Here is a 13,694-nt window from a genome sequence, read left to right as displayed (position 1 = left end):
AAAAATTGACAATTCTCGGTCATATAATTCAACCTAATTATTACTTCCTGTACTTCAAGGTTTTTTTTCCTAGGAGAGAACTAACAATTTTGTGTGTTATGTTCATAAAATTTAAGACGATAATTTTTATTCGAGTTATTTAAACATAATACAGGGGAACTTCGATATAACGTACACAAAGTGTAAAGGAATAATTTTTTGAATATTTTTTTTCTGAAAGAGCAATAAATTATCTGTTTTTTGATACTAGAACATGTTTCGTACCATTAACCAATCGTGAAATACAAATAGTGTTGTGATTCCTGATTCTAAATGAATCCAACTTTAATCAACAGTACGAACGGAAACATCATCTTCTAGTTGAATGTTTTCATGAAACTTACCCAAACACCGACACAATAAAGTAATATAATCTAACGTACAATTCGATACAACGTACAATTTTGAAAGTGAAGTGTATTTTCGTTGGCCAAAAAAGGGTATGAGGAAAGTTATGGGCCAGAATGTATACAAGCTGTAGAAGGGAAATTGATAAATTCAAAGAAAATTGAAAAAAAAGTTATTTGAAAGGAACCAAAAACACATTTTTGAGAAATAGCAAATATTCGAATGAGTATTTTCTCGAAAATATGTTTTCAGACTCTTTTGCGGTCAACGAAAATTTGGATGAAGATGGATAAAAATATTCTTTATCCAATGAGTATTATCTCAAAAATGTGTTTTGGGCAAATTACTTTTTTCAATTTTCTTTAAAATAATTCATTTCTCCCTAACAACTTTGCCTATTACTTTTCTCAGACCATTTTCCGATTAATAAAATTGTGGCTGGAAGATAGGTAAAATATTTCTCTATCGAATAACTTCGATAACTCTATTGACCCAAATAATCATAACCTCGATAGAGAAATAAATAAAAAGAGATAAAATAACTTTTATTGATTTTCAAAATTCTGTATATTTTCCTATATCTGTTGACCCATGCTCACGTTTCAGTCTATAACTTTTCTCTGTATTTTAAACTCGAGTAAACCGCGAGTAATCGGTCGAATCCTACTAAACATGGCAATTAGTTGAAACTTTGTATAAGCAAATCTTGAATTGGCGGCTCCGCAAAGCTTATGCGATTGAGCCGCACAAATAAATGAATTGGAAAAAAACATTCCTCTGTCACGATAAAAAAAAAATTATGTGGAAAGATGAATGATTCAATTCTATAACCAATGAGCATGATTTTTAAGGTTGTTACTCGATAAACAATCAATTTATTCAACTGAAATAATTCATTATTCATTAAATCCAGCAAGACTTTGAACAGAAACTTGCATGCAACAAAAACTTTTATGCGCTAACTTCACAAAAGACAAAACGTGCGGTCCCAGCCGTATATGTGTTAATAGCAAAATCGACTCACATTTCAAGATCCTTCAGCTTGGTATTTATCTCCGCCAGGGAGGAAGCCACCTGAACTATTTGCTCCTTTTCGGCGCTGGACTTTGGGTGCGTACAGAACAGACAACTGAACAGCCCCCTGATGCCAATGTTGATCGATCCATCCTCCTCCCTGTCGTTCGGGCGTAGATAGCCCAAAAATTTGCTCATTTTGCCTGGGGGAGGCTGCTGGGTAGCCACGGGTTTAGCAGCTTCCGTGGGATTCTCCCGAGTGCCCCAGGACACGTCGTTCATGTTGAACACCGAATAGATCACCAGCAGCATGTACATCGATGGGATGGTAATATAGTACACGAGTCCCGCCGGCAGGGCTTCCAGTTCCTGGGGATGTAACAGTCCGGTAATGACAATCTGGAGCGCGACGCAGAGGAAGAACACGGATGATGGAGCGAGGATACCGTCCTCCATTACCTGGATTACGATACCAACCAGGACAGCCATCATGACAAGTGAGTAGATGGCGGAAATGAAGAAAGCCGCGATCAGCTGATACTTTTGTTTTGCCCAGTAGCAGATTGCCATGAAGGTTGCAAGTGGAAGTGCGTTCCACAGGAACGAAGTCCATAGATCGATCCGGAATACGGCAACCAACGCTCCGACCATCATCAGGAAGATGGTTCCAGGGCCCAAAATCGTACCGAACATTAACATACTCTGGTATATGATATACGGCATGGAAATACTGTTGTTCGTTTTGACGACCCGTTTGGCATCTCCGAGTAGATCAAATATGTTCGCTATGGTGGAGGGTACCCAGCGTCTACGTTGGTTGTAGAACTCATTGAAACCTTCCGGGGCATGGGTATAAGCGTCGGAAGCTGCCGAGTATTCAACTCTGAACTTCTGCTTCAAGAGAAGCGTACAGAGCCACCGATCTTCACCCTGATCGTACTGTACGTAGTGACGGGCCTGGTCCGATTTAGTCGTGTACTTCTTCATCACGGAGTTCTCCATCAGAGCACGCCCGCGGAACAGTGAGAAACAACCGGGTGAACACAGAACACAACCGATCACGTGTTCCGTGGCTTTCTGCAGCCAATGACCGATTGCGTATTCGAAGATCTGATACCAAACCATCGGGCCTGTTCCAACGGGGTGTATTCGTCCGCAGGCTGCCCCCAAATCCGGATCCACCTTCATACGATCCACCAGCAAAGAGACCGCTTGCGGTTGGAAGTCAATATCTCCGTCGAGCGCTAACAGATAGGTATTTTGGGCGATCACCATCTTTCTCTCCGGTGAAGTCTTCAATTGCATGATTCTGTAGCCCAGAAGGTAGTACATATACATCACCTGAGACCAGCGTTTCTTGTGTCGAATTTTGTTCTTATCCTTCAAGTGGGCAATCATCTTCGTCCGACCCGGGAGTGTCCAGATTAGCCGTCCACCATATGGTGTCACGATTTTTGTGGGCGGATAGATACGCATCCTCGTTTTGTACACCTCCAGAGCTGCCTCCTCAATGTATTTGATCAGTGTCTTAACGTAGGAGTTCAACGGAGAATCATTTGCACTCTCGCATTTCGATTTGTCGTTTACGAAGGCGTCGTCAAAGAAGATGTGCGCTGAAAAGACACTCGTCGTTAAAACTGTTTACTTTGCTTTCAAAAACTCACTCTCCAAATCATAATAATCCGGATCGATGTCCTCCTTCGAGGCCTGAATGTGCTTCATGGCCATCCGGCGCGCACATTGGTCCTCGTCCAGTCTCAGAATCGATTTCAGGAACTCCATCAGCTCCTCCTTGGTTTCGTGCCACATGGTGGCACATATGAAGATCTGCGGTATCCTATCGTACGGTTTGATCTCATCGTTCCGACGATCGTTTGCCCGCGCGTCGATCTCGTTCGCTCGTTCGGTGTCCTTCACTTTGACCATATCCTGGAATCAAATGTCCATTCAAACATCCAATCAAAATACAAATTCCCTCATGACACCTACCATTTTCTTCACGAAATCCTCCTGATCCTCACGGCGTCGATTCATGGCCAAGCCTTGATCCACCAGCAGACTGTTGTACATGGGTGTCACGAACAGCTTTTCGGTGGAAGCATTCCGATCGCTCTTCGGCATCCACAGATGACGCGTGATCCAGGTCTGCGACAGCAGCCACAGTATCCACAGCCAGGAGAACTCATTGATCACATAATCAAACAGATAGTAGATCGGGGGCATCCGGAAAAACAAATAATCTGGCAGTATACCGTTGAACGCGCAGACGTTCGCTTCGCGAAGTCCACAGAACACCAGCAACAGGGTCACGGTCACCGGAACGGTCAGACTAATCGGGAAGGCCATCGAGAAACTTTGGATGTGGATCTTGCAGGAGAACTTGCTGAATATGTAGCAGAAGTACGAACAGAGCACGTGGGCGACCGTGACCCAGAGGATGCCATTTTTTGCCGAGAATACCTCCAACACCTCCAGGTCCGATGTGATCGAGGTGAGATCCGGGAACTTCTCGTTGAGGATGGCTTCCATCTGAAAACAAAAATCAATGAATTACACAAAGCGTTGCACAATCATGGACCATCCATTCCAAATGGGCCACAAAAATGAATATTTAACGACACCCCGTTTAAACATCCAATTACGAGCTAATTAATTTAATGAGTTCGTGGCTGTTGATTTTTACGATGAATTCATTATGTACCTGACGAATCGTTTTTTCCCGCCCCCTCCCCCATTTCACGTTTGATTAATAGATATTATTTTGTAAACCCGTGGATACGATTCTATACCGCGGTATTTGATTTGCAATATCGGTTGTGTTAATTAGTCTAATTACGAAACGTTGTTACGTTGCACACCGCAGGCAATAAATAGAGTCGTTCATTGCCGATCCGTGCCGTGTAAGCAGTGCCCCCCAAAAAATGATGGCCAAATCAATAAAACCACTGCTCCTCTGTAGCAAACAGGACTAATTGTAACGACTGTCCTGTAAATCTAGATGTAGGTGTTCAATTGGATTATGATGCTTCAGTTGAGTCGTAAATAGCAGCAAAATAATACGATTGCCGGTTGTTATATCATCGACGAATATCAATGTTGGTTTATGTTTTGCTACACATTGTGAAATTATTGTTTGGTAACCTAATTTGTTGAATATTATGCATTATTCTAGTTTAAAATGTAGTCAGGTATATATTGTGTAACTTTCATTTCGTATCGAGTTTACACTTACAACACCGATATTTGGTACAATATTTTATAATTGTAGCAAGGTATATAAGGGCGCTAAAATAGTCAGTTAAGATTGCATTTCTCTTTCTGTATTTGGAACTAGTAAAACTGATATTTTCAGGATAATGTAACTGATGCTTATCAATCTACATATACTTATTGGCGAAGAATATTCCGTTGTATCCCATTCGAAAACTGAAAACTGTGATGAACGGTTTGATACGTACAGTGACCAGCAGAAGGAAAAATCCAACCAAACATAAATCACATGTCTTGTATACGGAAATTGTTGGAGAAAATTATCTTGTTTCGCCTTGATCGATGGGTTGAAACGAATGGCCTACTCTCAGATACACAATATGGGTTCCGCAGGGGCAAGGGGACGAATGATTGTCTTGCGTTGCTTTCTTCAGAAATTCAAATGGCTTACGCCGGAAAAAAACAAATGGCTTCAGTATTCTTGGACATAAAGGGGGCCTTTGATTCTGTTTCAATAGAGGTTTTGTCAGACAAATTACACTCTCGGGGTCTGCACCCTCTATTGAATAATATGTTATATAACTTGCTTTGTGAGGAACATTTGAATTTTTCTCACGGGGATTCGACAGTAAGTCGGGTCTCCTACATGGGACTCCCCCAGGGCTCATGTTTAAGCCCCCTTTTGTACAACTTCTATGTAAGCGACATCGACAATTGCCTTACACAAAATTGCAGCCTAAGACAACTTGCAGATGATGGAGTGGTGTCTGTCGTAGGATCAAACGAATCCGACCTGCAAGGACCCTTACAAGATACTTTGAACAATTTTTCAACCTGGGCCATTGGGCTAGGGATCGAATTCTCCACGGAGAAAACAGAGATGGTGGTTTTTTCTAGGAAGCATAGACCAGCAAAACCAAAGCTTCAACTTTTGGGTAAACCGATCACTCATGCTATGTCATTCAAGTATCTTGGGGTCTGGTTCGACTCCAAATGTACTTGGGGGGCCCATATTAGGTATCTGAGTAAAAAATGTCAACAAAGAATAAACTTTCTCCGTACAATTACCGGCACCTGGTGGGGAGCCCATCCCGAAGATCTTATAATGATGTATCGAACAACTATTCTCTCAGTGATGGAGTATGGCAGTTTCTGTTGTCAATCAGCTGCCAAAACACACCTCATTAAACTCGAGCGAATTCAGTATCTTTGTCTCCGTATTGCGTTGGGATGTATGCCCTCAACGCATACCATGAGTCTCGAGGTTTTGGCAGGCGTACTCCCACTAAAAGATCGCTTCAAATTATTATCTCTTCGGTTCTTCATCCGGTGTAAGGTTATGAATCCATTGGTGATCGGAAATTTTGAGCAGCTTCTTCTTCTTGAATGGCGTTAACGTTCCCTGTGGAACTTTTGCCGTCTCAACGTATTCATTATCTAGCGTCGTTCATTAATACTTGGTTGAGATTTCCATGCCGAATAACACGCCTTGAATGTACTCTAAAGTGGCAAGCTCTAGAATACGCGTGACCACAGTGCAAGCCGGAAGAATTTTCTTTGACGAAAAATCCCCCAACCAGAACGGGAATCGAACCCGAACACCCGGCATGATAGTGTGGGACGCTAACCACTCGGCCACGGGTGCACATAATTTTGAGCAGCTGATCGAGCTAAATTTTCACTCCGGATTCATGAGTTCATATCATGAATTCATCTCCATGCAGGTTGATCCTTCATCGTATATTCCCAACCGTGTTTGTTTCCCTGACTACATCAATTCCTCTGTGCATTTTGATCTGTCCATGAAGCAAGATATCCATGGATATTCAGATTATCAACGATCGAGGATCGCACCAACGATCTTCGATTCAAAGTATGGGGGTATCAATTGTGATAATATGTACTTTACTGATGGGTCCTCTATGAATGAGTCCACAGGATTTGGAGTGTTCAACGAAATTTTTAGCACCTCCCACAGTCTTCAGAATCCTTGCTCAGTGTATATTGCTGAATTGGCAGCGATATACTGGGCGCTGGACAGCGTCGCCTCACGACCTGTTGAACACTATTACATTGTAACGGATAGTCTTAGCTCTGTCGAAGCTATCCGTTCAGTGAGGCCGGAAAAGCACTCGCTGTACTTCCTTGAGAGAATACGAGAAATTTTGAGTGCTTTATCCAGACGCTGTTATGTCATTACCTTTGTCTGGGTCCCTTCTCATTGCTCAATTCCGGGAAATGAGAGGGCTGACTCATTAGCAAAGGTAGGTGCGATTGAAGGCGACATTTACCAGCGTCAAATCGCCTTCAATGATTTTTTTTCTTTAGTCCGTAAAAATACCATCGCTAACTGGCAACGCAAATGGAACGAAGATGAATTGGGCCGGTGGTTTCACTCGATTATCCCTAAGGTTAGCCTCAAACCGTGGTTCAAAAGTCTGGACTTGAGTCGGGACTTTATTCGCACCTTCTCCCGACTCATGTCCAATCACTGTTCGTTAGATGCGCTTCTCTTTCGTTTCAATCTTGCCAGCAACAATCTCTGCGTCTGTGGTCAAGGTTATCACGACATCGAGCATGTTGTTTGGTCGTGTGAGGTGTATCTTGTCGCCAGATCAAATTTAGAAAACTCCCTTCGGGCCCGAGGAAGACAGCCCAATGTGCCGGTGAGAGATGTGTTGGCTCGGTTAGACCTTGATTACATGACCCAAATATATGTTTTCCTTAAAGCTATCGATCTTCGTGTGTGATTGTACCTATGTCCTTATACCCTCCTTTTCATCCATTGCGAGCGATTGGCCCCCTTGGTATACACAGCAAAATAAGTTGAAATGTAAATATGCAATAGATATACGAATAGATTTAAGAATCGAGTGTGATCATCACCATTGTAACAATTCCCTTATATCCCATCCCTTTCCTGAAAGAATATGTCACCCTCTAAACTCGAGTAAACCGCGAGTAATCGGTTTTCCACCTTACTAACCATAGTGTTAGGAAAAATATTTATGTAGAGTTTTAAAACATATATTTAAGAATTCGGCTCCTTTAAACTAATGTAACTGAGCCTGTAAAAATAAACGATTTATATAAAAAAAAATAAATCCCAATTTGAACAAAACGCTTATTTCTTTCAAAATATTTTTTGATGTCCACGTGCAAGATATTTTTGGGGAAAAATGTAAGCCTAAACACTAAACATGTAGGAAATAATGAATGATATCTATTGTTTATAACTCGACCGTTTCGTAATTGATCGCAAAAATGTTTGCATCAATTGATTATAAATATTTCTAGAATGCGTAGAGGAGAAATATGAAATATGAAAAATAAGATAACAAAACGTACAAGCATGTTAGTTGTTGTTTGCCTTCCTTTTCTCTCCTAAGGCTGCTGACGCATAAAATTATTTTGCTGAAAACCTGAAAAGAAGCGAAATATTGCGTCGTAAGTCCCACCCCTAATAGTCCTCAAGGTGGAACAGTAGCAGCAAAAAAGTTTCAATTTTCTGCACAATCTGAACCATCTGCTTCCCTCCTACACAACACATCACTACGACTTTGACAGCCATCCAGCTACCAATCCGACGAGGGCGGTATCGAAGCTGTCCGAAATGGATTCTTAAAAAGTGCAATTCCAAATGAAATCGTCCAAAAAATGCAGATTTAAAAAACATGATTTTAGATTCGAATGAAAGTTTGTATTCCGTTTGGGTTGGAAGAAATATGAGTTTTTCACAGCAATTGGGAATTTTTTGACTCAAGCGTAACCTTTGAAAAGGGCGTATCGATTCTAGTTGGAGAAATCTTTGATAATTTATATCTAAAAAACTATGAGTCGTACCGAAATAGTTATAGAGTATTGATGTCTAAACAGGAAAAAAATATACACTGAGAAAAAAACTAGTACTCTTTTTTTTATTTACAAAAAAACTTTAATTTGCATTATCCAAAATACATATTTTTAATTTTTTTTAAATTTTTTCATATAAAATGGAAGTCATGTAGAAAATTTAAAAAATGGGTCCAAGATGGTAAAACTATTTTTGACGAACTTTGTGGATCATCGAATTTTTATGAATTTTCGAAACTTCGAATTTTTGTATGTTATTAATCATTTATTTAGCCTGAAGTCAGGTATCTCTAAGCTACCTCTGTATGGGTATATAAAGTTACTCATATTCAAACATCGTTAATCAGTCGAATAATCTTCCTTATAGAGTAAATAACAGTATACCACAATGGACTACAAAAATTTGTTTTCGTGTTGTAGACCCTTTTCGCAAAAATGGTAAGAAATGTTCATCTGAAAAACGTTTCTTAACCGTGTCAATGATTGAGAAACTTAAATCAATGAAATGCAATATCCTTTTAGATACATCTTTTAAAATTTGCGGATCATGCCGTTTTTCTGTATACTCTTCCAAACCAAAGCAGTGTAATACTGAGGAGCAGAACAGTACAGTAGTAGGAAATACTTTAGAAGAAGTGTCATCAATAGTTTCAGTCGCAAAACAGCAATATACCAGAGTATTCCCGAGCGTACAACATTGAGCTATTAAACAAGGGAGCCGGTATTAACGTTTCACCAATAATGACGAAAAGACTTGGACAGGCTAAAAGAAATCTATTTTCCTTTTCACATGAAGAAGACGAAGAGTCGAACTTTAAACAAAAGGCAAAAGAGTTTGATTAGATTTCAATCAGCTCAAAGAGAAATTTGACCACACAGAGACAACAAGATCAGAAAATTTTAACAGTTTTGCCTAAGTCTTGGCCCGTGCAAAAAATGGAAGAAGAATTTGGCGTTAATAAATATATGGCAATTCAAGCCAAAAAACTGGCAAATGAAAAAGGTGTATTGTCGACACCACATAGCAAATATGGACCAAGTTTAAGTGAAGATGTTAAAAATCATGTTTCGGAATTTTATAATGACGACGATATCAGTCGATCATTACCTGGAGAAAGAGACTATGTTTCTGTAGCCAAAGATGGGAAGCGTCAACACATCCAAAAAAGGTTATTAATAACATCATTACGGGAAACTTTCAACAGATTTAAGGAATTAAATCCAAATTGCAAAATTGGATTTAGCTCTTTTGCATCAATGCGTCCGAAGCATAGCAAATTGCTGAGAAGTTCAGGAAATCATAACGTTTGTGTTTGTACATTCCATGAAAATGAAAATCTTATGCTTCATAGTCTCAAAAAATATTCCTTTAACATTGAATGCAAAGAATATATGGAAAAAATACTATGTTACATATCAAATAGATCAAAATACTGTTACCTTCGTGAATGTGATAAATGCCCAACAATGGACGAGTTTAGAAACTGGTTTCTAGATGAGCTTCAGGAACGCAATTTAATTGAAATCACTTATGCACAATGGATTTCTACTGATCGATGCGACATAGAAACTATTGTAAAACCGGTGGAAGAATATGTATCGCATTTTTGCGAAAAAATAGAAAAACTACTTACTCATGATTACATTAAAACACAACAGTCCACATTTCTTAACAATATAAAAGCTAATTTGCAAGAAAATGAAATTGTGATTTGCGATTTTTCCGAAAATTATTCATTTGTGCTTCAAGATGAAGTTCAAAGCCATCACTGGAACAATGATCAAGCAACAATCCATCCATTCGTTGTTTATTATAGAGATGAAAAAGGTTCTCTGGCAAATTTAAGCTTTGTAGTGTATTATCTGAAGTTTTAAGTCATGACACAATAGCTGTGCAAGTATTTATTTCTAAATTGGTAACATTTTTTAAACAACAAATGCAGGTAAAATGATTAAAATTCATGTCGGATGGTGCTGCATCCCAGCATAAAAATAGGAAAAATTTGCGAGTTTATGTCAGTTCGAATCGAAATACGACATTGACGCTGAATGGCATTTTTGGAACATCACACGGCAAAAGACCTTGTGATGCAATTGGTGGTACATTAAAACGGATGGCAACAAGAGCTAGTTTGGCTAGCCAGCATGAACATCAGATTACGAGTGCAAAAACTTTATTTGACTGGGCTAGCAAGCGAAAAGAAGACTATCTTACAAAATTGTCATTTTCATATATGTCACAAGAAGAATATGATCAGGATGTGGAAGAGTTGAGTAGCATGTATGATAACACCAAACAAATTCCAGCTACTCAAAAGTATCATTCTTTTGTACCTGTATTCTAGAATGAAGTAGCAGCAAAGTTGCACTCTAACGACAATGCAGCAAGTTATCATAATGTGTATAGAAATATAAGGAAATAATGAAAAAAATAAATTATATACAACAAAATTGTTAGTTGATAAAAAATAAATGATAAAAATTCTAGTATTAATATTAGTATCTCTTAAACTCTGATAAATACAGGAATTATTTGACCAAATTGTAGAGAATTATATTTTTTCTTTTATAAAAACAAGTTAAAAGTTTGTATTAAGATGAAAAAAAAACATTTTTTAATATCGCTACGTTTTATATTAACCCACATGTGCTCAAATGATTTTCAACGTAACCCCTAAACATATATTTTTACAATGATGATGTATTTGGAAAGTTGTTGGAAATTATAAGCAAATTCATAATATTTCAAGAACATGACGGTATAACACGACAAACATATTAAAAGGGAATATTTACTATAAAAAAGACAATAAATTAGAAATATGTTTCAAAATATCTCGAGAATTTCTGCATTTAGAAGGAGATGTATAATGAGCTTTTTAGTTTTAAATCACATCAGGAATCATAATTTGTGGCTAAAAATGATTGTTAACATACAAAAATTCGAAGTCTCGAAAATTCATAAAAATTCGATGTTCCACAAAGTTCGTCAAAAATAGTTTCACCATCTTGGACCCATTTTTTAAATTTTCTACATGACTTCTATTTTATATGAAAAAATTAAAAAGAAAATTAAAAAATGTGTATTTTGGATATTGCAAATTAAAGTTTTTTTTGTAAATAAAAAAAAGAGTACTAATTTTTTTTCTCAGTGTATATTTTTTTCATGGTTAGACATCAATACTCTATAACTCTTTCTAAGACACTATTTCGGTACGACTCATAGTTTTTGAGATATAAATTATCAAAGATTTCTCTTACTATAATCGAAACGTACTTTTCGAAAGTTACACTTGAGTCAAAAAAATCCCAATTGCTGTGGAAAACTCCTATTTCCTTCAACCCAAACGGAATACAAATTTTCATTCGAATCAAAAATACTCATGTTTTGTCATTTGTCGATTTCATTTGGAATTGCTCAAAAGAGAGTTTGGAATAACTATTCTAAATTGGTTCATGTTTATCGATCCACAATATATAGTGATGTGTGGTACCGATGTAGAATCGTATATGGTTGCATTCAGTGTTTCTGGAAGAGGAGATGCAAACTTCGACATATTTTCGGCAAGTTTGTTTTCGCGAGAACAAAAAACAATTCATTCCTTTCACTACATGGTTATTTCAATACAATTCAATGCAACAGTTCGATACATTCTGAAGTAACATCCGAAATAGAAAGCAAATTGATGTTTATAATTTGTAAATTGTAAATTTGTAAATTGTAAATTTGTAAATTTAGGATGGTTTTTGAGCCTATTGGTGGTTATTACTTTTCGATCGATCATTCAATTTTCGCGAATTCGGGCAAGGCTAAAGCACATAAGCCTAATCTGGTCGACATAAAGTTCCAACAAGATGGAGCCACATACCACACATAACACGGAACGATGGACCTATTGCGCAATAAATTTGATGAGCAATTCATCTCTCGTTTTGGAGCAGTGAAATGGCCGCTTAGATAGTGCGATTTGACGCCGTTGTACTATTTTTATGGGGGTAACTTATTTGACCCCAAATAATATATTTAAATTTTTTCCTGTTGTTTTTCCTGTTTTTTTTTCTTTGAATTAAAAATCGAACGCCTAAAAAATCATCATTTAATATTATGTCCTTGAATTCAGGTTTCTTAGATTGGTAAATTCGTTTTTTCATTAGAGAACCAAAACAGAGACTGAATAACAACATTTAATTAGAGGGGTGGTACTGAGGACACCCGGTCACGCTTCGCCACTGGTTTGCCACATCTATTTTGTCCATGACGTTGTCGAGCATTCTGGAATGGCCATTCCATGGATCCGTTGTGGGTCGATCAGCATGCTCGTGTTTTCACTATATGTTCCGGATCGCTCGAGAGTGGAATTATCATTAAAATGAAGCATGATAAATAATCTCAGATCAAAATATTTCAACAGCATAATATTTCATTGTTGGTTGGTGATGTTGGTCCCGGAGTCGTTTATTGCTCTTTCGAAAAACTCACAGTCATCGATCTTCTTGAACAGCTCAAACTTTGATCACACGCTTTCATTACTCTAGAGGCTTGTTGAACCTTGCGAAAAGAAGTCGGTTTTAGACGTAGAACTACGTCTTTCATTAAGGGTGCCAAATCAGAAAACAGGTCTCGATTTTATGAAATAAAGTTTACGTCGATAACTATTTTTGCCGCGAACGGATTTTGGCGATTCACATAAAGGGTGTGTCACATCAAATTGCATCACGGAAAAAACGCTGTAGAAATTCGCCCAGTAGACCGATCCTTTTGAAAATTTTAGACAGTAAAATAAAAACTATTAAACAACTTTTGGCATTTTCTTTTTATTCATACTTCGAGCCCAAGCCCGTATGCTCGCACCTTCCTCTTTACCCCGTCCATAAGGTTCTGTACAACGTCAGGTTGTAGTTTTTTTTGAACAGAAATCCATTTTCTCTTGAAGTCCGCCTCCGATTTGACAACTTTTGGGTTCTTCCAGAGGGCCTGCTTCATAATCGCCCAATATTTCTCTATTGGGCGAAGCTCCGGCGCGTTGGGCGGGTTCATTTCCTTTGGCACGAAGGTGACCCCGTTGGCTTCGTACCACTCCAACACGTCCTTTGAATAGTGGCACGAAGCGAGATCCGGCCAGAAGATGGTCGGGCCCTCGTGCTGCTTCAATAGTGGTAGTAAGCGCTTCTGTAGGCACTCCTTAAGGTAAACCTGCCCGTTTACCGTGCCGGTCATCACGAAGGGGCGC

General features: G+C 38.5%; 1 protein-coding gene across 1 annotated transcript in view; it reads right to left on the bottom strand.

Moving 5' to 3' along the window:
- The window catches only part of LOC129777721 (chitin synthase chs-2-like), a 91,756-nt gene that overhangs the window by 10,835 nt on the left and 67,227 nt on the right, over positions 1-13,694 (bottom strand). The window contains exons 5-7 of the mRNA XM_055784164.1: positions 3,391-3,930; positions 3,066-3,330; positions 1,412-3,014 (exon numbers count right to left, since the gene is read on the bottom strand). Of these exons, the coding sequence (XP_055640139.1) occupies positions 1,412-3,014; positions 3,066-3,330; positions 3,391-3,930 (2,408 nt within the window). The remainder of the gene's footprint in view (positions 1-1,411; positions 3,015-3,065; positions 3,331-3,390; positions 3,931-13,694) is intronic.

This window comes from Toxorhynchites rutilus, chromosome 3 (assembly GCF_029784135.1).
Source record: "Toxorhynchites rutilus septentrionalis strain SRP chromosome 3, ASM2978413v1, whole genome shotgun sequence".
Taxonomy (NCBI): Eukaryota; Metazoa; Arthropoda; class Insecta; order Diptera; family Culicidae; genus Toxorhynchites; species Toxorhynchites rutilus.
Note: the sequence above shows the minus strand (reverse complement) of the source record. Positions and strands in the feature narration are given on the sequence as shown.